Source organism: Tyto alba, unplaced genomic scaffold (genome assembly GCF_018691265.1).
Source record: "Tyto alba isolate M040663 unplaced genomic scaffold, T.alba_DEE_v4.0 Super-Scaffold_44, whole genome shotgun sequence".
Taxonomy (NCBI): domain Eukaryota; kingdom Metazoa; phylum Chordata; class Aves; order Strigiformes; family Tytonidae; genus Tyto; species Tyto alba.
The window spans coordinates 12204857-12232725 of record NW_024881320.1 but is presented as its reverse complement, the minus strand read 5'-3'; the positions used below and the strand labels follow the sequence as shown (position 1 = coordinate 12232725).

At 42.5% G+C, this 27869-nt stretch overlaps 2 protein-coding genes across 8 annotated transcripts in view; one reads left to right on the top strand and one right to left on the bottom strand.

Moving 5' to 3' along the window:
- Positions 1 to 58: 58 nt before the first annotated feature.
- EIF4ENIF1 (eukaryotic translation initiation factor 4E nuclear import factor 1) lies at positions 59 to 22918 on the bottom strand. 5 transcript variants are annotated; one of them, XM_042805380.1, is made up of 19 exons: positions 22829 to 22918; positions 22169 to 22292; positions 18751 to 18824; positions 17815 to 17942; positions 16950 to 17245; positions 16055 to 16256; positions 14641 to 14816; positions 11933 to 12068; positions 11415 to 11594; positions 9088 to 9317; positions 7530 to 7601; positions 6971 to 7154; positions 6351 to 6430; positions 5858 to 5997; positions 5575 to 5659; positions 4379 to 4511; positions 2862 to 3206; positions 2471 to 2635; positions 59 to 1948 (listed from the first exon to the last, which is right to left on the bottom strand). In XM_042805380.1, the coding sequence occupies exons 2-19, from the start codon at positions 22262 to 22264 to the stop codon at positions 1722 to 1724; spliced, it is 2949 nt and encodes a 982-aa protein (XP_042661314.1). In that variant the 5' UTR covers positions 22265 to 22292; positions 22829 to 22918; the 3' UTR covers positions 59 to 1721. The 5 variants fall into 5 exon arrangements, with proteins under 5 accessions (XP_042661314.1, XP_042661318.1, XP_042661315.1 ...); XM_042805384.1 differs by having other exon boundaries at positions 2862 to 3143; XM_042805381.1 differs by having other exon boundaries at positions 7530 to 7598.
- Positions 22919 to 25201: 2283 nt separating this feature from the next.
- The window catches only part of SFI1 (SFI1 centrin binding protein), a 30621-nt gene continuing 27953 nt past the window's right edge, over positions 25202 to 27869 (top strand). For all 3 annotated transcript variants that reach the window (XM_033001485.2, XM_033001484.2, XM_009968271.3), the window contains exon 1: positions 25202 to 26077. In XM_033001485.2, coding sequence (XP_032857376.2) covers positions 26058 to 26077 — 20 coding nt within the window. In that variant the 5' untranslated portion in view covers positions 25202 to 26057. The remainder of the gene's footprint in view (positions 26078 to 27869) is intronic.

Below are 27869 nucleotides of genomic sequence, written 5' to 3'. Positions count from 1 at the left end.
TAACAGTTAATCAATATACTGACATGATAGTTCAGTTCAAGAGCAGTTGATACGGACAGCTGGTAGAATCAACTTTATTTACAGAATGTTACTGGGAAAGTGTCAAGTTAAAAAAGTATGAAAACAATCTTACAAGGACAAGCTGGTGATTGCATGTTTTTACAAAGATTGTTTTAGGAACAACCACGAGAAGTATGGGTGACCCCCAACAGATTCCACAGTGGAAGTTTCAGCTTGCTATTTCTGTACAATATTGTCTCTGCTAGACTGAAACAAACCCACCACAGCATGCTGGCAATCGGTAGAATATAGTCAAGTGATTTTTTTTTTTTCCTGCTGCTGGTTTTGCATTCAGTGAGACCTAAGAAAGAGCAAGTCCGTGAGAATTCTGGTTTTGCTTTCACCTTTTTTAAAAGAGCACAATGGCCTAAGCTAGATAGAGGACATGACAGCAGTACTAGACTCAACACAAGTGATCAAGTGAAGTGAGGAACCATGCAGTAGAAGGATGAGAAGAGAACACTTAACTGTTCAGGAAAGTGAAACAGGCTTAAAAGGAACACAGTATTTTAAAACCAAATATACACAGTAAGATCACAAAACTACCCCATCCTCCCCCTTTCAAGCCACAGAACAGGACTCTGAAGGTAAGTTTCACAGTAACTGCATTGGCAGATGCACACTAGATTGAGGACAGTTCTTGGGACTCCGTTCTAAACACAGAACTGAAGGCAGCACAAAACATTCCACAGCTATCACTGAGGAGCTGAAGGGTGAGGATTCAAAGGCTCCATTTTGATGACCTTTAAGAAGTAACTGGTTTGAAAGATTAAAACAAGGGAAATACTGCAGCTAAACAAGGACCAGCACCAGCCCTCTTGAAAGACCTACGACCAGTCTCTGCTTATGGCAGACTGAAGATGTGGCCTTATCATTACAGTACCAGGTCCCATCCTCAAGGCTGTTCAAAGACTAAACAATTCTTTCACATGGTGGCAAGTCATACACACAAGGAATCAGACTGCTGTTATGCAGACAGCAAGATGTGGGCTTTTTACTTTGACACTTCAGCTACACTGAGAGCACAGTATGTGACAGAACAATGCGAGAGTGAGACCTGGAGGAGATGAGCAGCAAGAAAAGGCAAAGCAACTTTATCCTGTTCACTCACACTTAGGATATGCAACTTTAATCTTAAAGAAAGTCCCACACGTACAATGGAGAAAGGTCCAAACCATAAGTACAACTAAAGCTCAACTGTTACCAGCTACTCTTATGTACAGCTGTATAGATTCAAAAAGGCTACTCTATGTGTATATATACAAAAGATTGTTTATACACAAGTCTGTACACAAGGGTCTATACATTTAGTTTTCTGCAGGAGGAATCCATAGCTGCTACCTCTACACTAGAGAATATCAGCACTTCCTTCACATATCTTACAAAAACAAAACAAAACAAAAATAGACACTTCCAGGATTAAACTGGCTTTGTCTTGCATCTATATTTCTTCAGGCTTCACTATTCAAGCCATAATGGATCCTTTAGTCTTGATGCAGACATGAGACCAGGACAGGTGCCATGTGCTTTAGTCTCTCAAAAAGAAATTTTGCAGAGTGCTAAAAATAAAAGCCCCAAAAAACGAACAGAGGTGAAGTCCTGACTATGGACATTTTTATCCAGTCTAAAGAATCACAAGTGTTCCACCCAGTGGTCACTGTTCACTGCCGGTATTCCAGTTCATCTACACTGATGACTTTGGATGGCATGGAAGGGAGAGGCTGCTGCAAGACATCAGAACCAAACCACTTTGCAAGGCCAATGGGAGAGCCACTTCTCTGGCTGGGGCGATGGTCAAGCTGTGTGTGCCCGTGAGATAATCCAGTCCGAGGCAGCATATTTTGAGGGTTTGTTTGTGCACCAGCAGGTGATCCCTGTGCTCCAGTGCCTGTGAAATGTAGAGCTATTAGGAGGTGGAATAATGTTGAGCCAGCACTGAGATTTGCCCTACAGCAATCACCTGACAAGGCATGTGAGCTGAATGTGGCTTTCACTCATTCCATTAGCCCTGGGAAATACAGGGCCTACGTGTTAACTCTCATTAGTACTTCCATAAACTGCTGGACACTGCCAGTTCAGGACACAGTATCATTCAAGTTTTAACTTGAAGACCACCATCAATTAGTATTTTGAGACAGCTGGGTGGCCTCTTGCCCAGCCAGGAAGGAAAGACTGCACACGTGCTGCAGAAGGCAGATCTGTCAATAACAACATGTAGCTTCAAACTGAATGCTTCACTTGAACTTTCTGCTGGCGTAAGAGCCTACAGTGGCCAAAACTGCCCTGATGCCCACACAAGACTAGTGATTATGAGTATCTAAAATCACCAGAGTAGCTTCCCATTAGCACAGTATGCTAAAACAGGACAAGCATTCTAACACTGACACTCCTGTGTTACATTTTAGCCTACCTGATCGTTGTAGCTGCTGTTGCATCATCGCTAGCTGCAAAGGTGTCCCAGAGCGTGGATTTAAGATGTGATGGCTTGTTGTTGGTAGTGGATAGAAAGGTTGGCCAAGGAGAGGTGCAGATACTCCCTGCAAGTGAGACAGGTCCACTCCAGGAGGAAGCATACCTGTTGAACAAGAGTGAGGAAACTTCTTACCTGACAAGTATTATGAAACTTAAAGCAAAGCACTTCTATATTTAGATGGGTTGGAATTTACTGCCTGGTTTTACAGGTAACTTTTGATGTAATAAACATTAGCAGTAATGAGTATCGGTTTGTACTGCTTCTAACATGAAATCAGTCTTACAGAGAACATGCATTAACTTAAATGGGGGGAAGAATTATTGATTACCTGCTTGCAGCAGAGGAAGATGCTGTGGATGAACCCCCTGTGCCAGCATTCTCTGGACCAATCCTGGATGCAGTTGATGAGCAGGTCGTACAATTGGTACATGGGGAACAAGGGGTACTTGATGAACGGGACGAAGAAAAGGGCCTCCTGGTACTGGGGAGGCCATTGTAGGAGTCTTTCTACCAGTTGATTTAGGCCTGTAGTCTTGCTCTTTGGTGCAACGATTTGCTTGGGTAAGAGGTGTGGAACATGCAGAGCGTTGCAATGCAGGTAGTTTGGTACCTAAGGTGGGCAAAGTTTCTTGATCTGCATTCTCCACAGAACTAGACAGTAGGTTATCTGTAGCTAGAATTGAATACAACTATTATAGTCCACAGCTAGAGATTACACCTAATGAAAATTAAAGCTAATGACTGGATTTGATAGCTAGATTCCAGGACTAGCTGAACTTAAGCATCTGTCTCTCCTGGATGCTTCTGGCCAAATTACTACAAAACAGTAATGAGAAGGAGTATGTTCCACAGAAATCCCTTGACAGCAAGCTTAAAGTATGTCGTATCAGCAGTAACTCCACCTTTAATTCTTATTCCTCCTCTTAGATTTTTGAACTGGCAGCATGGATGAGTCAGTCCCAAAGGCCACAGGAAGTACAAGGAATCCTCCTTAGACAAGAGTTTTTGTAGTTGTGCCAGAAATCTATTTGTGAGCTGAATTTAGAAATGCAGCCCAAAGTGGTTTTTCAGTTTAGATGCGTCTGGGGGTTAGCAGCAGCCTTCTATGTATGACATCTGCTTAGCAAGTTTTGGAACACTAAAGCACCTCAAGAAGCTACTTCCACAGACCATCTAGATCAGTCAGACAAGGCCTAAAGTATCTTAGAATCATCTCCTACCATTTGAGGTAGCAGTAATAGCTGGAGCGCTAAAAGGAAAAAAAGTAAACTGTATAATAGGAACCACAAGCTATCTCTGTAGTTACCAGTGTTGAAGTACAATGAAGGCAATTAGGCATGTTAGTCTTACTAGATCAGGCAATTGGTATCGAGCATTTCCTTTTAACAGCCACTTACATCAGTTAGGGCAACAAAATGCTTCCTTGATCTGCTACACTTAAAAGCTTAATTGGTCTCAGCTTTGATTGTTCAGGTAAGATGTCTCAAGAGGGCTGTAAGTTGCTTGCATTCAATTATTGGTGTAGAGAAATAGAGAAACATTATTGTTAATACGCTTGTTCATCAAGACCAGATGCAAACCAACAGTTTTGGTCCAGGCCTCTTAGCATCAACTGTTGCTCACAAACCAACAGGTAGGGAAAAAATGGATTTAAACCCAACACTGATGAAAGACTGCACTTGGAAGTGTATTCCTTCCACAACTCTAACTGTTCCTCTCATTACAGGCTCATTTCTATACCCTCATCTCCATGAATCAGGGAAGTCTGAGCATATTATGCTCTGAAGCTCTTTGATTCTCTTCCAAATCTTTTTTGTGTGTGTTATTTTAGAGCCATTACAATACCTTCATTTGGCCTCTGATTTTCATCTTTACCATCACCGACTTTCATTTTCCCAGAAACCGGCTCCTCTTTGCTTTTCTCCTTGCTCTCATACATCTTGCGTATCACCGAGGTAGGTGTAAAGGAAGGAGACAGCTGCAGAGAACGTAGTAAGAACCAACACCTTACTCAGTGCTCATTATCTAGGCCACTCTATCTTTGTTGTGTGTGGACACTGATTCTAGTACATGCTTTCCATTTAAAGCTCTTTTGAATCAATCACTGTGTCCATGATTTCACTTCACCTCATTTCATAGCTTTATTCTATAGTTTAAGTACTTCTCTTTAGCTTTTGCAGAAGTTCCAATACCTTTATTAGAATCAGCACATGTTCTAGAAGTTAAATGTACATTAACTGGCTTGAAACAAAATAGATGAGCTGTATTTTAAATTACAGCCGTTTCCTCTTTGCTACTGGTTCAGAACAGCAGCTCAACAGGGGTTCCTACAGAGCTGCCTTATCTGTATTAACTCAGGGCTGATGGATCTGCAGAAAACTATTGCCTCATTTGTATTTTTTTGCCCAAAGTTACATAACATCTGTGGAAGCCACTCATTTGGTATACAAACACAAGAACTTGTTTGATTTAGCAGCTGATAGTCTGTATTAGTCCTGAGCTACAAGTGAGTATTTGACTGATTCATTGGAAGATTTAGATCATAACATTCTAAATAGTACTGAAGGCCGTGAGGCAACAGCTTGGCTTTGAGACTTTATTTATTTTCAAAGTGACCCTGAAGCTCCTAGGTAGTATTTCACCCTACAGACACTTAGGTCAGTCACTTCATACCCAAAGACCAGTGTTCTATAAAGTGACTAATGGCTTTCAGCACTTCTGAAAACTTAAGTACCAAAATATGAGGGTCTGAGTTTTCATAGTCATCTTCCTTTGGTTTCAGAAGACCCGGTCAAGGTAATATTAACGGTGTTTCTTCAGTTTTAGATAAGATAGTCATCAGAAAAGACTATTTTCCAAAGTGAAAACATAGTTAAGTATGAAGTGTAATTCATTCTTCTATCATGCGGCCACTGATACAACATGAATATGATGAATTCATCTATGGCCTCCCTTTCCCCCATCAATCGCAACTGCTATTGTCGGGTTACTGCAGACACTTTGGCAGCTTTTCTGACCATCACTATACATTAGGTACTGACCATGCTGGTAATGGATGCTGTAGGAGCTGGAGAAGACGCATTCCCTCTGTGTCCTGGCGCAGGCGATTTAGTCACTCGCTGCTGCCTGTTAACAGACAGGAAGTTAGTGAGAAGCAGCTCTACTCTTGGCACAGAATGAATGGCAGGATGGCCAAGAACCAGTACAAGCTTGAGTGACTAGTCCTAATATCTAGTGAAAGACAATACTCACATTAAAAAAAAAAAAAAAAAAAAAAAAAATCAGTTGACAGTATATTGCTTAAATTTGCAGTCAGGTACTCACCTGTTTCTGTAGCCATCTCTGCTTTTGTCCATTTGTGGTTTACCAAAGCCATGCTGATAGAAGTTTGCTGCCTGTACAGCTAAGTCATGGGGTAATGCTAGTCCCTCTAACGCAGCTTGCTGTATTTCCAAGGGACTCATCTGAAGCAGAGTTGTATAAAAAACACAAATCAAAGCTTCTAGTTGGTTGGGTTTAAGATACTGAGGATTCACTGCTATAGCTACTCTGTGTCTTCCCAAAGCATCTGCCCACCAAGTCATCTGTTTTATTGACAGACAACAGAAGTTTCAGAAGCTCTTGAAGTACTCTAAAATGGGTCCAACCACAATGAGGTTTTGAGACTGTACTAAATTGCTTTGCATCCTTACACTCAGAGCGAACTTAAGCAAAAACACCCGAATGCAACAGCTAAGGATGTGTTCCCATAAGTTAGTTCTAGACCACACACTATAAAGAGATGAATACACATTAAGCAAAAAGTATTTCCTCTAACCTGTGCAGTGACTGGACTCATGGGCTTCCTTACACCTGGAAACGGATCACCAAGCAATTGCTGAGAACCTTGTCCAAAACCTAAAGAAACATTAAATAGTTGTAATTAAAAGGATTAACAGTTTCTTTCAACATATACAATATATATCCCTAAGACAAGACAATTCAACGTGATTTAAGGATTTCTTGTGAAGACTCAGCTCATCCTTTAAGTCTACACAGAGCTATGTCTCCTCCCTGTCCCTAGGCGGGAAACCTATAGGGAGGCTACTGGTAGTGTTTTGAAATACTAATGGCCACATAGTCCCTGAAAATTAGTTTCTTACACAGTAGCTGAGCACATTACTCTTACTCCACACTAGAATTTACCGTGAGGTCTAGCTCATCCGTCAGATACCAACATCTACTTTTTTTTTTAGACAAATTTAACATTAGATACTAATAAGTAAAACAGCATCTTGCACTCAAGAGGCAGACACTGACATAGCTGCCCATGAAGTGCTGGGAAGTTTTTATTGTTCTGTAAGGCATTCTTTAAACCAAACTCGGGTAATAAAAAAGAAGAAAAAAAAACAACACACAAACAAAACCAAAACAACCCTGTTTTGTAACCAGTCTCACCAATGGGTGAAGATATTCTATGGCGCAGGTAATCTGCAGAAGCAGCTCGAGTTGGAAACACGGGTGGAATAGGGGGAGAAGGTGCTCTTTGTGTTAGTAAAGAGGCTGCAGGTTCCAAACCACCCATCAGGCCACTTAAGACATTTGATGAAGCAGGTCTGGTAATGGGTGGACCAAGAAGTTCCTAAGAGTAAATAATTAAAGAATGTTCATAGTATGATTGATTTATACAAATGAGCTCATTTTACACTACAGGCTACACTATTTATAGCAAGTTAAAGAGACAAGGTGGACTTGTGCAACTACATGAACCAATTCTGGATTGCCCTTACAAGTAGGCACTTAGCCAGGCTTATCATTTTCAAGTTGTAAACACGGGAAATAGCATGACAAGAAAAATTTCTAAGTAAACTGAACTAGTGATTAGTTCTCTTCCCTCTCCATAGTCATGTCGGACCACTGATCCCACAATTGCCTTAAACATCTTATTCCCAAATAATTCTTGTTTCTTGGGAATATACTTTTATGTACTTCCCCCCCGCCTGCCAACAAGAAGTACCTGTAGAATATTTTTTGATAGAGGCTGGCCCGGCATCTCTGGAGGTGACATTAAATGGCTCTCAAGGCTCTGCTAAGAAAAATGAAAACTTTGTAAATCAGATGTAGATATAACAAGCATCAAACTCTGTAAGAGACAATCCTCATTTGTCTGAGACATATAGAATTTCACCTGTTCTGTTAGGACCACAGTCAATGCATCAGCCAAATAAAATTCCAGCGAAGTTACGGGCTGAGCTGGCTCACAGATCTTCCCTAGCTAAGAAAATGCCTAGTACTAGATTGCATACAGGTAGTTCAGTGTGCCTTATTTGAGTCAGAGTAAAATACATACCCTTATATGGTTGTATAAACTGGAGATGAAACATTGGGCCAAGTGGCCAACTGAAAACATGCACACACTGAAAAGTGTTTGTATATTAGAGAAATTAAAGATATCCTTCTATGCATCAAAATCACATGTCAGTGTAAAAGGACAGCCAGAAATGAAAGTCTTGATTTAAGTGTGAAATCGGTCTGCAAATTCTTCACAGAGCAAATTTACGTTCTTCACTATCTTTTAGCCTCATCCCACTTCACTAAAAGTCCTTGGGTATAGTTTGGCATGAAAAACAGATGCTTTAGACTTACTCAGGTGTTAGAAGTATTTTTTGGTGCCAGTAGTTACTGATAGCTTCTGGATCGAGCATACTGTTTAGGCAGTCAGCGACAGGATGAAAATTCATACTACCATCTCCTCCACTCTAAAGTTTGTATTATCTGTTATTTAATACTAATCTTTCAGCTAACAAATTTAGTTTTGTATTAGTACAAATAATTTTAAAATCCAAGTTTAAAATATCATATAGTGACTTTTGTTTTAATAAAGGTATGTCAGTACACAAAAGCAAGACATCTGAGCTTCAAGTAACTGTTAGCTGTACCTATACTACAAGCATTTTAAGAGATGACTTAGCAGCACTAAGACAACCATCAAAATAACACCAGCGAGTCTTCCATAGAGAGCAGACTGATTATGTCTGTTATATAGACAGTACCTTTTCTAGAGATGTGTTTATTTTTATTAAATAAGGTTCAGACAGGATGAGTTCAAGTGTAGGAGAATCTTAGACACTAATCGAGACGTCCTCTATTGTAGAAGATTCAGCATTTTCATTATACAGGATCTTTTTTGGGGCATGTATTTATAGTCTTCAAGTCCATATATTAATCAATTGGATTAGATATCCATATAGGTCCACTTCCAAGGTGGCAATTATTAGACTTTTCACATAGATTTAGAGTTCTGGGGCTTTCAGAAACTTAACATTAAATTAACCCTGTGAACTCTGACCTAAGGAAAGCCCCACTTTTTATTACTTTGGCTAGAGAAAGATGACCAAAGTACCTCCCTTACCTTCCCCTCCAAGCAACAATATTCTAAAGGTAAGCCTATATTTAATAACATGCTGCTGTATCCAGTCATGGCTCACACGTTATCAGAAGGGTCACGCAAGGGGTTTCCAGTTCACAACCCATGTCTTAGCACACTTGAGAAGAGCCAGGTTTCTGCTACTTACATTGACTTTGAGCTGTGAAGGTAGAGTCCCACTTGCCTTCATACTGCTGACTAGTTTGTTAAATGCAGTCATATCTCCATCTTTCTTCATCTGTCTGGAGCCCGCAACATTCAATGCTTCCTCCATTTGCTCAGCCATAAATGGAGTAGCAATTTTTCCCTCCTGATCCACTTTCAGGCCTTTTAGTCCAGCTTCAACTTCTTCCACTGAAAGTACAACTCCTGAATGTGCTGAGAAATACAGAGGAAATACTGGTAAACCATGGGTGTCTCTTGTAAAGAGAGCTAGCAAGTCTTGTGCAGATGTTGAATACAAGTTGTTTGAAAGCTAGGAACAGCCAAAAACTTATCTTCTGATATTCACACTAGCTGTCAAACCACGTCTGACCTGTGTTTATGCTGATATTTTAATATCCAAATTAGGAGTATTGCCATGCACAACTATAGGCATGTAGGACTCCACAAGAACCTGGTTAGGTTTCAACTGATAAGTTCTCACTAGCTTTCATTTATCCTGCAAGACATGTTGTTACCACATTTTACGACTTCACCTGCTTTGAATAGAGAATATTAATCTGACAACTGAGTTTGTTTTTTAGTTGAAAAAGTTTCATTAATCTTATACTCCAGGAGACCAGATGGTCTTACAGCCACAGTGTAAGCGACATCAAATTGTCTGAAGCTATCATAAGTAGAAAGAATACATACCTGGAAAATTTAGATACTTTGGAGGCTCAGTTACACACTTAGTTTGGTGTGCAGAAAGTCTGAAGTAGATTTTTTGCTCAGAAATTAAAGCCACTATAGAAAGATTTCACTGGCATAACCAGAATAAGGTATAAGTGTTATTACGCTGTACTTTTTTCCTGTGTATGCATATATATCTATCAGTGCTTGACATGACATCAAGGCTAGACATGCTTTATGGACCAGCTAGCACACATCACAAGATATGACACCTTAAGAGAAAAAGGCAGAAGAGAGGAGCATGCCATGGGTTGCTGTAGCGGATGTTGGCTCAAAGAAATAAGATTTACTGGATATTTGGGCAAGAAGGTGGAGAAAAGAAACAATGATGCAGACATGCAGTATGGAGATGAGGAATAAATATGTTCATAGAGAGGAATTGATCTGAAAACTCCCCAACACTTGAAGAACTGTACAGCATTTTATGGAAATACAGAACCCACACAAGGTACTTTCGAGTAAATGGAAGCTTCCCCACAAATTTTGTTCCTTCATCCTTGGTTTGTAAGGATCAAAGTTTAAAAAGCTTTTAGTAGGAAAGTCAGACTACGCAGAACACAGAGAAGACTTGTAATTCTATTTAAGTCAAATTAAGAAAAAGTTCTCCATATGTTCGCCAACAGTCCCTACTGCCAGACTGGATGCTTAAGAATATTTGCAGTGCTTGGATGCTTTCCTTCCTAGCTACTTCACACCAATCAGAGTAGCAGTACTTTTTGTTCAGTCCAGTTTACATGGCAATACATGCTGCTTGCCAAAGAGAAACCAATTCATAATTAGACCTTGAGATTTCAAAGAACATGCATTTTGTACCCTCCATTCATGCTATGGGCCCAAACATGCAAATCCCCAGCTTGGAGGTGCCCTTGACCATTAAAGTTTAAAGTCAGCCCTGAACTCTGCTTAGAACAGCTGATGCTAGAAAAAGTAAATCCTAAATTCCCTGGAACCCTGTGATTCTAGCCAAGTTAGCTTAACTAAGACAAATCCATTCTTAGGTTGTAGCTCACATTAATTATTTAATTAGTGCACTGAATAGTGAGTACAGACCACTGTGCTTCAAATGCTAGCAGCAGTCTTGAGAAGTTCAAGTTTACAGTATGCACTTGAAAAAACTGACATCCTCAAGCCACTGTTCATACTTTTAGATACTGATAATGGATCTATGTGATCCATTATAGATGCTTGCAAGAATAACTTACACTAAGTTTTTGGTAAAGCCAGAGTTTAAATGCCACAGTTTGAGCTAACCTTATCAGTCTCCAGTATGAAAAGCTTATGTAAATGTCAGGGACAAAGCTGGGAACTCAGATCAAGACTTGCATCATCTTAACTTATGATTATTACTGGCCAGTAAAGTGGTTTGATGGAGTCTTGATGTCATCCTGTGATTAGGATGAAAAGAATCAGTGACGATATTGACACAACTGAGATCTGTTGAATAGTGGGTTTTCAGTAGTGCAAGTAAACCTATAATACTTCCTACTCCTGGACTTGGCAGTTGAGGTTTCCAGAATACCAAGCCTCTTGCCTTGAGATACTGCATCACAAGAACTTGACAATATCTGAAGAGGCACTTACTGCTCTCTCTAAGCTTTTCCTTGTTGGCTGAAAGGCTTGAGAGAAGAGGTTTTAAGTCCACTTTGGCTTTCTGTAGCATTTCTAGGATGTCCACTTTGTTTTCAGAGTGGTCTTCCAATGGAATGGGAGCAAAGTAGTTTCCAGAGTTCTGGCCAGGGGAGAGAATGGCTTGCTCTAGACCTGAAACAGCAAAACCAGGAGCACTGCGACATCAGTTTACCAACCCAATGTCTCAAGATGAACATACACTGGTAACCAACTTCAATACGTCACTGAAAAGTTATGCCTCACACCCCTTGCCCAAGATCAGCTGGAAAGTCATCACGAAGCATGACAAGAACATTTATAAAAAAAGAGAACTTATAGGTGCTTACTCTAAGAGCTTCCAAAAGAATGTCAGGTGCTTAAACTGTGGGAGAATTCACTACCCTAAAGCTTTATCTGCCATGTTCTTATTGAATGAGTAGGAAAAAATAGGGAAGGAGGCTATCTGACCCTACATTATCCTGTAGTCTTACCTGCTAGCCTCTCCAGTTCCTCATGTGGTGTAGATCTCAAGCTGCTTGACCGACTTCCAGAACGACTAGGATTAGAAAACCACCTGCTGAACCTGCTGGCAGACACTGAACCTTCCCCCAGCACATCCTCTATCATCTAGATTTGGGGGTGGGGGGAGGGAAGAAAAAAAAAAGATAATCTTAACAGAAGCAAGATCAGCAACACCTTTGAGAAGCCTTACTGTGCAACTAAAATTCTTTTGCTACAGGCAACTACATGCTGCTCCCAGTTTAGAAGCTTTAAACTGCTTTTTTTTCCTTCCAATATGGCAGCATTTGTGTAGTCAGTTAGCATAATCCATCATCCATCTTTTATTTATAACAAATATTTGTTCAGAGTAAACTGTAACTGCAACAGCATAGTCAGAGCATCCAAAGACTATTAGCTATGCCACTAAAGTGGATGTGCCAAAAAAACAAAAGTGAGAAGCATTTGCCGCAAGAATTAAAACAAACTAGGAATTCTGACAGTCAGATGGCTCAGGGCTGGTGGCTGTCACTGTACAGAAGGAATACTCTGATCCATTGGATTTTCTGCAATCACAACTCAATCCAGTTCCAGCACTGGCCAAGGACAGTGCCTGGAATGAAGTGCAATGACTTCTGCCTGACTGTGAGCATCCCACGAGAACAGGGGGAAAAGGCCAGTAGCTAAGGGCTACTTGCTTGCAATTCACATGCTACATCATTCTGGGAATAAGAAGGGGGTTGCATTCTGTAAGTCAAGGGAATCTGTCATCAGCAAAGTAGTGGCAGCTAGCACCTCCTCCCTCCAGGCAGAACTGAGGTCACTAGGCAGCACTTCATTGAGTTAGCCTGTCAGAAGTCACTACTGATTATAGTGACTGTTTACTTCTTTGCTAATTATTACAAGTTTTTAAAAACCAGCACATTATAAAATCTAATGGAAACTAAAGCTCTTCCTATCTTGCAAGACAGCACCCAGTAAAAAGCCTGTTCAATAGGCACAGATGCAGTTTCACCAAGCAGCACATTTTAACAAAAGGAAGAACAGCTTCCTTCTGCCAGAGAAGCTCTTTTCTCTGAGGTAAGGAGCACTCACCACTATTTAAAACAGCAAAAACAAGACAGTATTGATCCATTTGGTTTTGATTGTTTGAATCTAACATGTTAGAAGAATTAAGACAGTCATGTCAGAAAGTATACATATTTACTGTAACACTCGTCACAGACACATCACCAAAACAAAGAATAATATGGTGAGCTCTGGCTAGTCTGAAACTCACTTTGTTGGCAAATTATAACATCTGCCCACTAAAGCCTCATCAGCAGATATTTTGTGACTTGGGAATTCTCTGCTTTTGAAAGGAGTCACCACCCTGCAGATATGCTGAAAATCAGATTGTCAAGTCTAAAGACTTATCTTCCGTAGTTAAAACAAACTCTCCACTAAGTATTTGTTGAATTACTACCACCGTATGATGAGCCTTTTCTAATGCAAGAAGCTGTTCCACATTAAAGGCTAGGCCAGGACTTTTTTAAACTGTGCAACAGGTCTGTTTCTCCACTGTCAGAATGTGATTTTTTTTTTTTTAAAAAACATGTTTACTTTTCTGCAACACTAAGCCTTTTTACTTGAATTCTATCTACTAATCAGTTATACCACCTAGAATAGTCAAGAACAGATTTTCTTTGTAGTGATGGAGAGGTCAAAATAGAAACACACACAGTTTATGCACTAGGCTCGTGCTTAGTCAGTAGTTGCTGGACCTGCTCACCCCTTCTTGTGGGGAAGGGGAAAAAGCAAGCTAAGATACAGACCAGTTACAAACAGTGAACACAATCCATCCACTATTACCTCTAGAGAGCAGGTGTTCAGGAACTGCACACTACCACAGAAGTACCACAACTCCCAACAAATCATGGCTGGAGGTAAAAATCCACTACTAGAAGAAACTTGTGGTGCATGTGTCAGTCTTTTTCTTCATAGTCTTGTTACTAGCTCCTAGGTATCAGTAGCATCCCACATATGACTTGGACTACACAGATTATCTACTAGTCACATCAACAACATTGTTTAAACATGCTTTTGACTGAATTAGTAGGCTATGTTTGTTTCTCCAACTCAGTAGTAATAGTCCTAAATAATGACATAACCACTATAGAGAGGTTTAGGTAATAAAGATTCAAACCCTGTCAGACATACATCCTTCCAGCCACATTACTAGTACTGGTAACAATGCACTATATCTCAGAGACAGTACTCATCAGGTGTCTCCAGGCTTATTGCCTTCCAGGAAGCTTGCACAAAATGTCCATTTGCTGTGATTCTCAAACTTAGTTGCAAAAGGTTGCTTCCAGCTGTACTAAATTTGTACAGTGAATCTTCTCTGAATGTATCTGTAATACTTCCAAAGATGATCCATCCAGGATGCTCATTTTGAGTCTTCAAATAACAATCAAAAGAAAGGAAAAGTAATCAGCTAGTATGCCCCATATACTTTATTTGGAGATGGAGACAGACCCAGGGATAACACTTTAGAAGTAACATCCTAACATTCCAAAGATAAATCTCTGCAAATTTATCTTAGACTTACACACAGCATAAAGCAACTTCCACAACGTAAGAAGTTTTAGCTTTCACTGAAGGCAGCAAAAATGTCTTATGAATACAGCCAGTCTTAAAAACAAAAAACGCAACACCTCACCGAAGCCAGGCCAGGAACACTTTTATCCAAGTTAAAGAACTCATTGAAGTCAAACTCTCCTGGAGCCGGTTCTTGTAAAACAACTTCCCTAGGAACTTCTTGATCAGCTGGAGTTTCATTGGCAAGGACAGCTTGCACTTCATCCTCTTCTGCCACTCCACCATTGCATTCTATCCCTTAAAAAGAAAAGCAAATGATTGCCGAGTCACTAAGCTTGAGTATTTCCTGTGGGCACAGTGCCTAACAGTCAACGTGTTTGCCTTTGATTTAGAAGCATAGGACCAAAGTAATCTAGCCACCTATGGGATATTTGTTCAGTTATACTGCGCTGGCTGCAGTCTGCCATAACAGAAACTAGCACTCACTAGAACTCCTAGCACAGAGCTTCTACTCCGTAAGACTATCTACTTGAAGAAAACAAGAATTGCCATTGAATCACAAGTAAACAACTGCATCCTGATCAACCCAAGTACACAGAACAGATGTTGTGTCACACCAAGCAGCTACAGCTGTTACAGTAAGTTAACAGCTACAGCTGTTTTGTCATCAAGAATCCTTTAGCAGCTCTTGCCTTCTTCCTAGGTGCCACAGAGAGCAGACTCTCTGAAAGCTGGTACTTGACACAAGTTCTTAATATTGTCAACATATGACAAATACTGCTCCTACTCCTCCAGCAGGAGCAAAGCATGTGTCATTTTAAAGACACAAGCTTGCACAGGTGTTGTAAAAATGCTGTGACATGATTACAAACCTAGCAGGCCTGAAACTGCACTGAATTTTAGTCAAATGAATACACAATTACCCTGAAGAGTTCAGGTTTATGTTGCCTACCTGCAGAATTTCTACTATTAAGAACTTCTTTCTTGCCTCAGAAGTTTATACTACAGCTTTTGCAGTGGTAACAGTAATTGTGGAGTTGAAGTCAAATGACTGCCAACAAATTCAGAGTCTCCAAATTCAGGTTAAAGCTGTATTACTGGCAGCTGTGTGTCCAACTCAGTGTTCCTAATGTTAGTATTACTAAACAGAAAAAATATTTCAAGTACCTCAGAGCACTAGCTTAGTTTAAACCAAGTCTTTAGTGCCCTACAGGATATAGAAATGGACAGGACTCTTAATAGCCTATAAATTCCTGGTATCATTCAACATCCATACAAAGTTTTTCTTCCAACATCTCAGTCCTGTCTTTCTTTTGGAAAGAATAGTATTTTATCACTTAAAGGTATTTGCAATATGGAAGATCAGTCACAGGCCTTACATCTTGTGCTTCAGGATGGCCAAAAGCTATGCAAGTTTAAGATAAAGGTTGGTAAACTGCATTATTCTTTACACTTGCCTGGATCTGTAACAATCATCTCTATATCCAGCAACATGCCATACTAACAAACAGAGCTTTTATCACATTTGCCATTACCTTCTTTTAGTGAGGCTGTGCGTCGTCTCGTACGTTTTCTTCCTTTATGATCTTCCTCCAAAATTTTATCATCAAAGCCTGTGAGCTCAATGGTTTCAGACTGACTTGTAGGACCGGCAGAGAACCACTCAGGTTCCTCTTCAGTGTAAGAGTCATTCCTTCTTCGCTCCCCAAAGACACGTTTGCTGTCACCAAATTCCCTCTGAAGTGGGACATTAAACACATTAGCCATAAAATACTGTTTCATTAAGATTCCTCCCTGATCTCCAAAGCAAATGACAACCTTTTCACTCTAGTTCTAAGGGGTTTTTTTGCTGTTTGTTTTTTTGTGGGCTTTTTTGTTTTTTTTTTTTAAGCTTTATATGCACACCCTGTGTGCTCAGCAAGCTTTTAAATTTTAAGCTTCAGAGTTGAATTTACGTTTCATTACACTTAAGGCCACTGGTCTGAAAGTGCCTGTATAAACTCAGTTTTGTATCCCAAGAGGTAGGCTTTCCTCCTTTTTAAAAATAAAAGGATTTTAAAACGTCTGAAAGCACAGAAAGCTTCCATCTGGTGAGGTTAACGACAATGCTCACTGACAACTGCTAGGTCAAGAACTACAAAAATTAACTATCAGACTTCTGAATATCTTGCTATTAAGTCTACCACAGGCAAGGTTTGTCAGACACACAGCATTAGATGCAGCCCAGTTGAGCTGACTGAAGGACTGAAAATTAAGTTTTTGAAGCACTGAATGCTCACCCTTTACACCATAAAGGTGTTTTTAGGAAGAAATGGCTTACTTGCATGGAACACTGAACTGCTGTATGCAATTAACCTGCTCCTGCTGCTTTTAGTGCATAGGGCCCCAAACCTCTGATTTACTATGCAATCAGGAAAAGAAAGAACAAACCCTGAAGCGTTTATCTTTGTAGTCCCTCTCACGATCTCGGTCTCTGGCATCTCTAGAATCACGCATGTCTTTTTCACCACATCTGTGGTCTTTATCAAAGTTACGAGAAGAGATAATTCTTCCACTGCCAATCCTACGGCCACCAATAACACGGACACCATCATTCTCTTTTTCTAGTGGGCTCCCTGCTCGACGTGAGCTAACAGCTGCAGTTACATGACAGCCGCCTCCAAAGCTTCGCCTCTGTGGACTTAAGACTACATCCAAGTCATCTTCTTTCACTCGCTCTCTTGGATCTAGAAGTCAAACACAACACAAAAAGCACTGAATTTAATGTATTAGTAAATACAAGCTACTCATCTGTATAACAGCCTTCTGTTCTACAGCCTTGCTGCTATTCCAGAGCTTTTTGAAGGAAAACACCCACGAATCATTTTTGCAAAACTAATCTAGCTGAGACTACACAAAGTGCAGAGGAAAAAAAAAATTCACAGTTGGATATTAAGGAATAATTGCAGACTCCTAGTAAGTGCCTGCTTTCCAACTATAGACCTCCTAAGTACTCAGTCTTGAACTGTAGGGAAATTGTCCCTGTACTTGCATTATTACATTTGTATATAATATTATATAGCAAGAATAGTAGGATATGACAACTGATTGCCACTTAAGTTTGTTCTTAGATAAGTTCCCAGAACAGCAAAAAACTAGACTATAGTCAGAGCAGTCAAGATTTTGCTAATATTTATTCTATGCAGCCAAACATTTTTCAGAGAGACTTTTAGTTGTAATTTTATCACCCCAAAGGAAAAGTTTTGCCAGCAGCCTACATTCAGTTTTGAGTCTTGTCCTACAAGAACACACTTACCTACTATCCTACGCATAAGAGAAGTCCGATCTGAATCCAAATCTTTTTTAAAGCTTTCCACCGGTGAAGTTCTTCCTGAACTCGGATATAAAGATGCATGCCACTTCTCTGGATCCCAGACGCCATCACTATGAAAACAAAATTGCAGATTGCTTCCAACTTGTAGTCTAGTAAGCAGTTCATAGTACTGCTGCTGAAAACCTAAAATTCACTCACTGGCAATGTGTACAAGTGAAATATCTTTTGTACCCTTCTTCTAAACCTTTGCCTTACTCTGTTACCTCATTCACAGTATTCTGGATCCCTTCTATAACAGTAAGGAAGTAGAATACCCAGCATCAGATTGTAAAAGGGACAATATATGGACACGTCTCAGTGGTTATTGGTGAAAGTTGCCTGGCACACTGAAAAATAGCTCAAGTAGATCATATGCTGCTGTTCTTAAGCATTCAGAAGGTTTTACCTCAATCTCATACTCATACAATAAACTAATCTGAATAGCAAAGACACTACTGTTTAGCAAACTTACAAGCACAAGCCAACAACACTCTCACCTTCCTCTTTACATGCAGTACACTATCAACATGGGAGAGTAATCCATCAAGCAAGTCAGCTTGTTGCAACATGACCTAGTCAGTCTGTGCTATACAGTCATCTATCTTCTTGGTATTTTTTCCTGCAAGTCTGTAAGACTTGTGTGATGTTATTTTCTGCTGGATCTCATGTTATAATCCTTGTTCAACACACAAAATTCCTAGCTAGAGCATTAAGCCTTTCATAGCAGATTTGTACTTCTGGAAACACTGTCAGACACTAAACTCTGGAGCATGTAAATCTTGCATCAATACAAATGCACTCCTTTGCTAAGAATTTTTTGCAATGTGTACTTTTATTTTGAAATAAATTTATATAGTTTTTGTATAATCAAGAAAATACCTGTCATATTTTTCAGAAAGACAAGAAGGTCTTTGCTTAGAGTAGGGACGCTCTTTAATATCCAGCAGTTCCTCCTAGAAAAAGCAAGAAGTTAGTTCCAATTCTCACCTAGATAAGATTCAAGTGAGCCAAAGTATCTATTCCAGACTCCCTGTTCAGTTTAGCATTTTGACAACGCAAGTTTCCTAATACATTGTCTCATTTCCTGTGAAATACTGTAGTGAAAAGTTGACATCAGACAGTAAATTTATTTTTCAGTTCTTTTATCAGTGGCCACTGAGCAAACACTTATTTGAAACACTAAGGCTTACTGGGTCAGGTTCAGCCCCCATTAGCACTTCAAAGGCAATTCACATCATAGATGTTTACCTGTTGACTTCTCCAGACAGTTCAGTTTATAAGCAAGAGGCATCACTGATATTGGAGCTAGTAAGTTCTCAAGATGGAATCTAAATCCTGCCACTGCTTTATCCCCCTCCCCTGTTACCAAAAACGCCACCACTCACTCCAACCCAGAAGACTGTTTAGTGCTATGTAAGATTCAGCAGGTAAAAAAAGCATTACCACAATACCAGTTACTAATGTAGATCTGGAAATTCCAGACAAGCTTGCCACTTCTGACCAGTTGCAAGATACCTAAACATATGTTATACAATTATCCACTCTACCCAACACCAAATCAATGCTGAATGATTACTTCAGTTGTCCCACTTTCTAACAGCTTTCAAATACAGTCCTTATTTTACTATTGCACACCCCTGAGCAGTCATCTGAGGCAGAACAGTAGTCAATCTACAGCCTCACTGCAGTTTGCTAGATTTAAAAAGCATCATTAATGATCATCAGTGCTTTGAACAATCATTAACTTGCTGCAGTCAAGATGCACATTCCTAATTAAATTTACTCATTCTCCCTAGATTACTTTTCTTCAGTCTGCCTCATTCCCAACCGTTCTGAACGGATTCAGAGCTGCGCAGAAACCAGTGGGTAGCTGGAAGGATAAAGAAATCCTAACAGCAGACACCACACATCAGCTAAGCTGAAGGAGGAAATCCCTCTACCTTTTGCCCAAGAATACAATGCTCTCTAGAGCTTTTACATCATTATCCCCAAGTGATTAAAATCAGTTCATTAGCTATGCAAGCTTGATACTTGAAAGTTTCCAGATGGCAGCCTGGTAGCCAGACAAAACCTTAATTTGCACACACACATACATATCCAAGCATTACCCTGTACTAGTTTTTAGCAAAAAGAGTTCCACTAAAGGAAAGGAGACTGGCCTCTCTGCCCACAGCTTCCCAAAATAAACCTTGATCTATGATGAACATCAGTACTGTAATACTATCATAGCCTAATGCAGATATCACAAGTATTAACAGCACTGTCTGTCACCAGACATGAAACGGACAATTTTGTTGGCCACGAGAGGGAGTCCAGAGACTCTCAGTCAGATCCTAGTGCAATTCTTCCATTGAAGTGAGGAAAATTTGAATTGTTTCTTGGCTTTCACTCATTAGCTGTCCACCCTTGGAGCAACAGCTTCCAAAGAACTAGAAACGACACAGCTTGGACTACATAACACTCTCAGATAAGATTAACATTGGCGCTTCCAGAGTGTTTTTTTGGGGTTGATGGTGATTGTTTTTTCATGTTCAATTCACACAGTAGAAACTTTTAAGTGGGTGGGGGAAAAGCATGTTTAGCTGTTATTAAACAGTTTTATTCAAACAGTTTAGAAGGATTCATAGTATGAGCCAACTGTTTTCCTACTAGTAATAAATGAACATAAACTGTTAAAGGAAATCAGTCCCCTTTCCAAATCAGCAGCACGTGTCCTGAAACAGTGTTGCTCCCATCCCTAATCAGTAGGAAAATGGATCATGTGAAAATGCCTTACAATGTTGATTACATGAGCACCTTAAACCAGTAAACCAGTTATATTTGAGATGCTACTTTAAAAAAAAAAAAGGCAAGATATTTTAACACAGCTTGATTTATGGTGTTTCTTGACTTTAGACTTCTTGGAAACCAACAGATAAGACTAGATGCCTTCTGTCACTAGTTCTGCAACTTTATCCTCATCAGAAACTATAGGTACTGAACTAACAAAACTGAAGCTACAAAAGCATCAGTTTCAGTGTACAGCTACCACCAGCACTAGCTGAATACTGCCCAAAAAAGCAAGCAGAATTTGAAGCTGCATTCAGTTGCTACTCTTGAGAGAAGTTGGGCAAGACTGAACAAGTATAGATACTGCTTTTCCAGCAACAGAAGTTTAAAGACAGCTCCCCTCCTTCACTCTATGGTTAATTGAAGAACAAGGTCTGAACAACAGTATACTTTTATCTTAGAAGGTTAAGCGTACATATATTCCATGAAGTTAGAGAATTAGAAAGCACCATACTACTCCCATGTAAGTTTTGCCAATTCTGAAGTACTTGGTTTATTATTTATGTCTAGTTAAAATAGGCTAGTCCTACTATCTCAAAAGAACAGAGCCACAATGATAATTTTTTTCTTTTAAAAAAACAACCTACACAGAAGCTACCAGTTCAGAATTCCTAAAGTAAGATAACACAGTCAGCAACAGTATGCTGTCTCACCCTGTTCCACACTTCAGGCCATTTGTTGCAAAGTATCTTAATAAATTTCCACAAAGCAATGACCACCTGTTCCCACAGCTTTCAGCAACAGGAAAACCAGCTCCTTCTAAAAGCAGGTTTCAGTAGTGGTACCAAAACCCCAAACAAGATTGGAACCTTAAACACCCACAGTATATCAAACTCACTTAGCATTGAAATAATCTTTATCTGTAAGTTATTTCACTATTGTTCTTCCACTCATGCATATATTTAAGTATCACAGCTAAACAAAAGCACCTGTGTTGAAGTTTTCACTTTGAGCATTTGTTGGAGTCAGTAAGTGCTTAGGCTTCCAGCAGCCAAACATGAGCAATTCCAAAAACACAAATGGCATCTTAGTAAACACATTAAAGCTCCTGATAAGATCTGGTGTGCTATATGTTCCAAGGAAGCAGCACCTACTATAAGGAAATATTTTGGTCAACTTCTTAAAGGAACATTGCTGAAAACGGAACTAGAACTATGAAGCCCAAGCACTTGTGAAAGTTGGTAGAACATACTTCAGTCTCTACCATAATCTCCTTAGCACACGCTGTGAGGTGCTCAGGTATTGAAATAAGGTGGTGGGAATCAAAAGTATGTCAGGGACAGGATTGCACAGCTACATGACATTTAACAAGTTGCTTGCTATAGACCATCTTGCAAATCCTAATCCAGGCAAAGTCTTTCCAGCCTTCACCTCACTGCTTCCCTCTCACAGAAGCCCCCACCTCCCAACTCTACTTCTGTCACCAACAACCCCATACACAACTACAGATAAAGGGCAAAGAGCTAACCTTTGTGTAACGATGTGGGTATTTTATTGCAATTCTGTTCAACTCCAGGAAAGCATCACCATTTTCAGTTTCTGCTATGCCTCCTTTTTTATCCATGGTTACTTCAAAGCCTTTGATCACGGACCTAATTAAAACAAACCAAAGCCGTCAGATTGCAAGACATTCATTTCTAGCGGGTACATTTTCCTTGCAGCCCAAGACTATTTAGTACTCAGATACAACAGATAAGCAGCGCATTCCCTAACAGGGCCTTATTTCTACCTGTAGCTTCCCCCGCTCCGGCCAAACAAACAGCTCTCGCTGAAACACCCACCCCGCTCCCCACGCGCGGCCAGCCCAGCCCCTAAGCAGCTTTAGTACAACAAAGATCCCTCCGTGGGCACGACCAGGAGAGGAGCTGGCGAGGGTCAGGGCCGGAGGGGGAGCGGGCCCGCCGGGACACCCCCCCGAACCCCCGGGCGCGCGTGGCGGCGGGGACAGCGCGGCCCAGGCCCCGTCCCAAAGCACCGAAGCCGAGACGGGGTGCGGGGACAGCGGCGGGGCAGGTGACTCAGCGGATCCCCACCTGCGCCGGCGGCCCCGCCACCGCTGCCCCCCCTCCTCCCGCCTCCCCTCCCCCGTTCCCCCCCACAGCCCCGCGCCCAAGGCGGCCAAACTCACCGCGCCGCCGCTCCGCTGAAGGCCTTACCGCCGCCCGCGGCGTCTCCTACTCCCGGCCACCGGCTTCGCCCGGCCCCCCCCCCCCGGCAGCGCCCCGCGCCGCGCTCGCCGCCCCCCCCTCCCCTCCGGTGCCACACGCGCACCGGGCCGGCGCCGACTCCCCCCCACCCCCCCCCCCCGCGCCCGCCTCCGCTCGCGCGGCCCCGGCCCGGCCCGCCCCCCCCCCGCGCTGCCTCGCGCGCCCGCTCCCTATTCGCCCGACTCTGTCTCTCCTCAGCCGCCGTAACCGGGGCCTTCCGCTCCCCACCCCGCACCCATTTAATGGCCTGCGCGCATGCGCGGCGGCGGGCGCGCGCGCCGGGGCTCCCCCGCGCGGCGCCTGACTGGGAAAGGCGGGCGGTGCCGCTGCCCGCGCTGAGCTTCTCCACCCCCATCCCCCTTTTCCACTCCCCGCCGCTCCGCTACCGGGCGGCGCGTCCCCGCCCGCGGGTTGAACCGCACCTGAACTGTCGTCTCACCTTCCGAGCACTGCGGTGGGTGAGGAAAGGCTGGGGGCGCCGCGAGGGCCTGCAGGCACTCTCGGTGGGCAGCCCTGCGGGGGAGGCGGACGCCGGCAGCGGCGGCGGCGGCGGGAGGGGGGGCGCGCCATGTGCGGGGCGCCGGGGGACGGGCCGCCGCGGGGTGGCAGAAAGGCGGGAAGCGGCAAGGCGAGCGCGGGCCCCTCAGCGCCGCGGGCCGAGCCCGACAGCGGCGGCGATGGCGGGTGGCGCGGCGGAGCGCTTCCCTGAGCGCACCCACACGCGTGTACGGAGCCATTGACGGGCTCAGGGAAGTCTCCCTGACAGCGCCCGCCTACAACCGAGCGCCTTCGTGTTCCCGCCGCGTGGGGCCCGGCCCCGGGGGAGCGTGACGGGGGTTGTGACAGGGCGACAGCGGCGCTGAGGGGGCAGCGGCAGCGTCGGCCTGAAACGCCAGTGCACCGCATATGCTGCGCTGTCCTGCTGTGTGTATTTTAAAACACCCTTTATCAGTTTTCTGACAAAGTGAAATTTGGCGTTTCCACGGGACAGCAGAGTGCAAACAGGGGCAGCGAGCAGAACAGCTCGTCCAGAGGCGCCTGGCAAATCTTTTAGTTGTTGCTGATAAGGAGTGGAAATTGGTTTCAACATCAGTTTGAGGAATTTACCGAGCGGGATCGCTTGCTCCGTCTGCCTGCGGTGCTGCTGGGGAGCAGAGCTCCAGCACCCGCATCCCCACTACCACCCAGAAATGCCGCAGAGACCCTGGATTTCCAAACTCCTTGGGCCGAGAGGGGTGTGTGGGAGAAAGGAGGCACTTGCAGGATCTGGCAAATAAAACGTTTTCTGCCCAGATTGCTAACAAAGTTGAATACCAGTGTCAAAAACTGGTTACCTGTGGAATGCAACAAATAAACGTCTTATTTTTCCTTCTTAAAGGACGAAGTGCTGTATTACAAATAAGATAGCGTTGTAACTGTTATGAAGTTGCTCCTAGCAAGCCTGCTTTTCAAACAAACACGCAGCGAGACTCGATCACAAGCAGTGGGCCGCGAGCCTCCCGCCGAGCTGCTGCTGCGAGATGCTGTAGGCTGAAGGGAGTTGTGTTTCACCCTACTGCGAGCGGAAATACTGTTGGTTCCTAAAGGCACATCTGTTGTAGGATGCTGGCTGCTGGATGCTCACAGCAGGAAAGCCCAGTGGCACAGAAATGGCAAAATACTTGTTTTTCCCCCACCCGCCCTTCAGCGTGAGCAGCAGCTCGGTGCCGCGGCACGCTGGGACCCCGTCCCGCTGCTCGGGCCTGAAGCCGACCCCCGTTTGTCCCGGCGGCGGCTGCGTGCCCCGCGCACTTCCGCTACCGGCGCGGGGGGCCGCGGCTGCGCTCCTCCCCGCCGCCGGGGGGCGCTGCGGCGGCACCGCCGAGACGGGCCCTCCGGCCCCTCTTTGTGGGGGTGGGCGGGTCTTACACCGGTGCCGCTGTGAGGGCGGGTAGGGCGCGTGCTCCGTTGGCGGTGCTCGTTGTCCCGTTCCCCCTCAGGGCACCGGTTCCCCCCTCCCCCCCCCCCCCCCCCCCCCCTTGGAGGCGGCGTGCGAAACAGCCGGAGTGGGGATGTCTCGGTTAGGGAGGGCAGACCCTCCCGGTTCCCGCTGCTGCCCCCCTTCCCCCCACGGTTTCCGTGAGGCGCTGCGAGGCCGCCCCGGACCTCCCGGCGGGCGGGGTGCCGGTGTCCCGCAGGGCGCTGCCCTCGCGCGGCTGGTCCCGAGGTGGGGGGGGGGATGCTGCGTCGCTTTGGCTGCGGGGTTCGCAGCACTTTAAGCGGGGTGGGATCCGCGTGTTGGGTGGCTCGGGGGGGGGGAAGCGCTGCCGCCACGGCCCCCGGCCCCTCAGGGCTTCAGAGCAGCGTCCTGTGGTTCGCGAGTGCGTGTCCATAAGCACAGAAAGCATTCAGTTCATAATTCTCCGCTGCCGAAAGAAATTTCGTGCAGGCCAAACTCATCTCAACTGCAGTAAATATTTGGGCTTTTTTTTTTTTTTTTTTGTTTCTGTCACACCTTAAACCTTACAGAAATGCCCACTTTGGATCTCATGCTAACAAAGCAATTGCTGGCTGTAAGTCCAGGTGCTTTCAGAGATCCTTACTCTCCCTGAGACCTTCGGCAGGTGGAAGGTTCAGTGTGTATGGAAGTGCTCACTGGAGCTGGGTGAAATTCATTGTTTTCCTCATTTCTATGTGCTTGTTAAGGGAGAGAAGCTTAGCAGTTAAAAAAAAAAAAAAAAAGGCGTCAGTTTGATTGGGCATTGATTTTGTCATCTTTGATTATTAATTTATCTCTAAATAGGACAACATAACTTATAGTCATCTTTTTATAGCATATTTCTAGCACATCTTTAGGCACAGTTGCTGTCTCAGAATTCAGATGGTTATGACTTTATTACTGATAGATTATGTCAGCACAGTATTGTTCAGGTCATCAAGGCTATGAGTGTACAGACATGCTTTTCAAGTTAAACATCTAGAGTTGCATTATGTTATTTGTATGCAGGTTGAGTGGAATTCTGTTGTTAAGATACAGACTGCATTTAGTGTAGATCCATTTGATGGATTCATTGCAAATAACGAACCAATTTATGCTTTGTCTAAAGCTAGTATACAACACTGCAGTGCAGAGAGTGCATTTCTTTACTGCAGACTTGGAACTATAGCAGAATGGAGAAATCCAGAAGCAGGTAAGCAAGAATAAGGTGCTACCTTGTTAAAGATCTCAGCTGTAATTTGGTTTGGTTTTTTTTATAGTTATGACAACTTAGGCATTCCAGGGGACAGAAAAAGGTTAAGTTATTCTCATATGAGGGCTTATTGGTGTCTGTGAAATGTTATTAATCAGAAATTGTTCCTCTTCAAAAAAAAAAAAAATACAACACCCCTAAACCCATCACAAAACACAACTTTATGTGGGTTTATGTTACCATAACATTCAAATATAAAAATGATGTTCTTGAGCTTGAGATATTAAACTGGAATGTAAGATATTTGGATATAGTTGTTAGCCCAACCATAGATTTATTCTGTGGTGTTAGTCAGCTCTCCTATTCTTCCCATGCTTTTATTTTCTGACTTCACAAGGGAGAAATGATCCTTATTCAACTCTTATTTTTTGTGGTTACTTGCCATAAATGCTCCTGGACATGGGCTGTCATCACTAAATATGTGTAGCACACACAGTGATTCAAATTTAGGAATAATCTGTTAAATATTACATATGTTGGAAGATCATTAAGTATTCACATACCTTAGATAATACACACCTTTTGTATGTTCTACCTGAGCTTGATTTTTTGACTACTTTATCATTGCAAACAGTCAGACCAGGTTTACCTTTGGAGCAGATTACATGGTTTTAAAGGGAATTGGGCCTAATAGATGTGTATAGGAACTTGTGCTGAAAGCTATTTTGCATAAATTTAAAAGTGCCTGGAAATCTTTTCTTCAAAAGTGTGTGCAGTTGCCTTAACCACACATCTTGATGTGAGCAGAATTCTTTTGTCTGCCAGATGGAGCCCACCTATTTCAGAAAACATTCAAATAATACTTTATAGAGAACAAGAATTTATGTTTGTCACACAAAATATAGGTCTTGTTTTCTTTCACAAGCTTTGTTTTAGCTCCTTGCAGCTTGCTGAAACAAGCCAAAAATACCGTATTTCCTCCTATGAGGTGGGGTTCTTTTTTGTGGGTGTGATTTGGTTTTGTTGTTCCCCCTGCCCCAATTATCTGTTAATACTGTGAGCAGTTACTCAGCCAAACTCCTGGAACATACTGGTATGGATTGTTCCAATAACTTCCTGGAACCATATTTTTTTCTGGCTGCAGTCATGTTTTTCCTAGCTCGGTTCAGGTGATTATTAGGGTCAGACTTCAGACTATCCTTTTCTGTTTTCTGTTACGAGTTCAAGAATGTGTTTGTGGTTTTAACGTGCAAATTTTCAGGGTGGTGGCAATATTTGTTTTGGGAAAGAAGCTTCAATACAACTGGTTCAACAAGTTTTATCTGGTTAGATTTTTTTATTATTGCTTTCAGAAAATTACTGAAAGACAAAACACTTAGAATTCCTAAAAACATACCTGTTATTTTTCAGATTAGAAGTACATGTGAAAGTAAACTGTATAATGGAAAAATATGCCTAATTTTGCTTTTTAATGATGGATGTGTAAAAAACAGGAAGGCATTTCTACTTTTTTTAAAGAAGAAACACAGTTAAAATATGAGCAAAATTAGGAAAGAGTTTCTTATGAAAGAACTGTATCTATAAGTGCATTTCATGTTAAAATGGGAAATTCTCACTTTTAGTTCTCTAGTCCTTCAGAGAATTTTTCATCAATAGACAGAATACCTTGATATATTTGAGAATAAAAGGCAGAAAAACACATTCAGATCTCGGTAAAGGCACACTACATGCACACAAATGGGAGGAGGAAGCACAAATGCACTTTAGGGCTGTTTCATTTCAACTTTAGAGA

Coding starts and splice junctions, on each gene's coding strand:
- EIF4ENIF1 (XM_042805380.1), bottom strand. CDS start 22,264: ATGGATAAAAAAGGAGGCATAGCAGAAACTGAAAATGGTGATGCTTTC. Junction 7,155..7,529: donor TATCAAAAAATATTCTACAG/GTACTTCTTGTT, acceptor ATTTACTCTTAG/GAACTTCTTGGTCCACCCAT. Junction 5,660..5,857: donor AGAGATGGCTACAGAAACAG/GTGAGTACCTGA, acceptor GTCTGTTAACAG/GCAGCAGCGAGTGACTAAAT.